Source organism: Belonocnema kinseyi, chromosome 3, assembly GCF_010883055.1.
Source record: "Belonocnema kinseyi isolate 2016_QV_RU_SX_M_011 chromosome 3, B_treatae_v1, whole genome shotgun sequence".
Taxonomy (NCBI): Eukaryota; Metazoa; Arthropoda; class Insecta; order Hymenoptera; family Cynipidae; genus Belonocnema; species Belonocnema kinseyi.
This window is the reverse complement of record NC_046659.1, coordinates 40,157,335-40,159,807: the sequence shown is the minus strand read 5'-3', so window position 1 is coordinate 40,159,807 and position 2,473 is coordinate 40,157,335. Positions and strand designations below refer to the sequence as shown.

Genomic DNA, 2,473 nt, shown 5'->3' with positions numbered 1-2,473 from the left:
CCTAAATATGTGAGTTGGTTCATTCATACTCGCGTCTTGTTTTTGTCGGACGTTAATATTCCTTCGTGGACCTCTGTATTTATCCATTAGTTCCTGCTTATCATCATATTGCAACTACCTCTCTGATTCTTGTCCCATTTTCGTCAGCGAAGGCTTCTACATTTACTTTCAGTACACTGATTTATCAAATATTTCTTTCAAGCCTCTATTCAGTAGTCAGTGCATTCGTGCTACAACGAGTACACCTATGGTTAATTCAGAGATCTTTCTTTATAAGCGCTTAAGGCCTTATAGCGACCTACTGCTTGCCCAAAATATTGGAAATTTTCGATGATGAAAAGTTTTACGTAAGATAGTCGTTATCAACATATGTGATTTTAATATCAATTCTACACTATGGCTCACGTATGTTAGAGACACTGATGAATTAGGGGTAGTAGCGAGTAAGATATGTGAAATTTAGGCGCTCGTAACAATTGTACCATTTGTTTTATTTACTAGACCTTGAACCAATGATCAGAATAAAATTTAACCCAAGCTGTTTTTTCTGCTACTTTTCAGCTAACAGCTGGAAATAACACTGATGAGCAACAAAAGCTGAATTGGATTCTCTGCATTACGCTTTTCCTTCCAAAGGGAAATATGGGACTTTGCTGTAAGAAAAAAGAGAAACAAAACACGTAACATATCAGCATGTGTGTCCAATTGGCACGAGAAAACGGGGCGCAGCAGAAATCCGCGCTATCGTCCGATGTCAGAAAATTGCTTTGTTATAACTTACTAGCCATGAATTGCCAAATACTTTTCCAGTAAAAATACCCCTAGTTACTTCATGAAATTAAGTAACATACGAGTATATAATACATAATATTATGACGATTATTATTGAAAGCTGTGACTACCGCGACGTGCGGGGGAAATATTTGCGAATGGTATAAAATTCACGCAAAATTGAAGCATATTATCGAATGAAGAGTTCATACTATATTCTTATAATAAAAGCTTAAAACTGTATAGTCTTTAGTACTTTATTTACCTACATTGATTTATAAACAATTTAAATAGTTTTATGAAACCGTAAGTTTCAAGAAACTTTAAATATATGAAATAATTATTTATCACGTGTTAATGAATTAATGTAATTTTTTTTATAATGAAATTTCAAGTTTCAAAATCCATCTATTTATTACAGGAAAATATATTTATAAATTTTTTAATTGAGGATGAGATAAATAGCGTCATATCTAATCAAATGCTAAATTTGATCAAAGTAAAATTCATTAGCACATAAAAATGCTGTGTAGTAAATATTAAGAAATAATTTCCATAAAGTTATAGCAGGGGTTGTTTAAGATTAGGAAAATATGTTTAATGGCAATTTTAAACTTACTGTTACATAGTCACTCAAGTTCCAAAATGTCCCCTCTCAATACTTGTATCTGTGAAAATTATTTGCATAACGAAGGAGCCATTAGTCGACATATTGATGTCGCCATCTTGATTTTTGATAAGGTGCACACGGCTGTTTGTTGTTTGGTGTTAAAGCTTAAAAGTGAACTCTAGAGCCGAAGGAACCAATAAAAATGGATTCAATGCGATGGATCGGCGGAATCTCGGGACCTTTAGGTGAACGGAGCAACTGAATCACGACTTGCTAGAGTGCTACGATGCGAGTCCGGCCCCTGCACAGGGTTACATGGCACAAATGCATGCTCTGTGGAGCGAGAAACACCCGGAGCCCCTGAACACCCCTTTAGCCTAAAGATCTGTCTGAAATGGATGACGAGCTTCGTGGACATTTTTCCGAAGAATCGGACCTCTGGAATATTAATTATTATGTGTATAATGCAGCAGGAATTTTACCGCCAAGGTTCGCAACTGCGCACGTGAAATCCGGGCCCGTTGTCACAGACTTAACAAGTGCTGACCATCAGGCAGCATATTGTTGAGAGAATACGGATACTATCTGACGCTAAGAGAAGTGTTGAGCGGAGGGAGAGGTGGGTCAGAGAAAATCAACAGTTTCTCTCTGACCTATCTCGACTTTTCCAAGACCCTCCAGTTACTGTCGACCTCCCGCCCAAACCAGACGAGGTCAAAGTGTTTTGTAGAGAAGTCTACTAAGTGCAACATAGACTGGACGAAGATCAGAAAATATAAATAGCTTCAAGAAGCTGTGTGATGCCCTCATAATACCTAAAGAAGAATGCCCACCCATCACTACCAAGGAGGTGAAAAAATTATCAAGAAGGATGAAGAACTATTCAGCACCAGACCAGATTATATCAAAACCTTCTGGTGGAAGAAGTTTCTTTCAACCCATCAGCATTTGGCCCGTATTTTCACTTAATATTTAAAGTCGGAAGAGCCGATTCCCGAGCAATTGGTGGAAGGGCGCACAATACTCATGCCGAAAATAGGCAACTTAGCTGATCCGAAGAAATACAGTCCAATCACTTGTCTGAACACCCTG

The 2,473-nt window shown here is 37.6% G+C and overlaps 1 protein-coding gene across 5 annotated transcripts in view; it reads left to right on the top strand.

Annotated features, from left to right (window-relative positions):
• LOC117170306 (carbonic anhydrase-related protein 10) overlaps positions 1–958 on the top strand; it is a 395,033-nt gene extending 394,075 nt beyond the window's left edge. For all 5 annotated transcript variants that reach the window (XM_033356986.1, XM_033356987.1, XM_033356985.1 and 2 more), the window contains one exon: positions 562–958. In XM_033356986.1, the coding sequence (XP_033212877.1) occupies positions 562–578 (17 nt within the window). In that variant the 3' untranslated portion in view covers positions 579–958. The remainder of the gene's footprint in view (positions 1–561) is intronic.
• Positions 959–2,473: the final 1,515 nt, after the last annotated feature.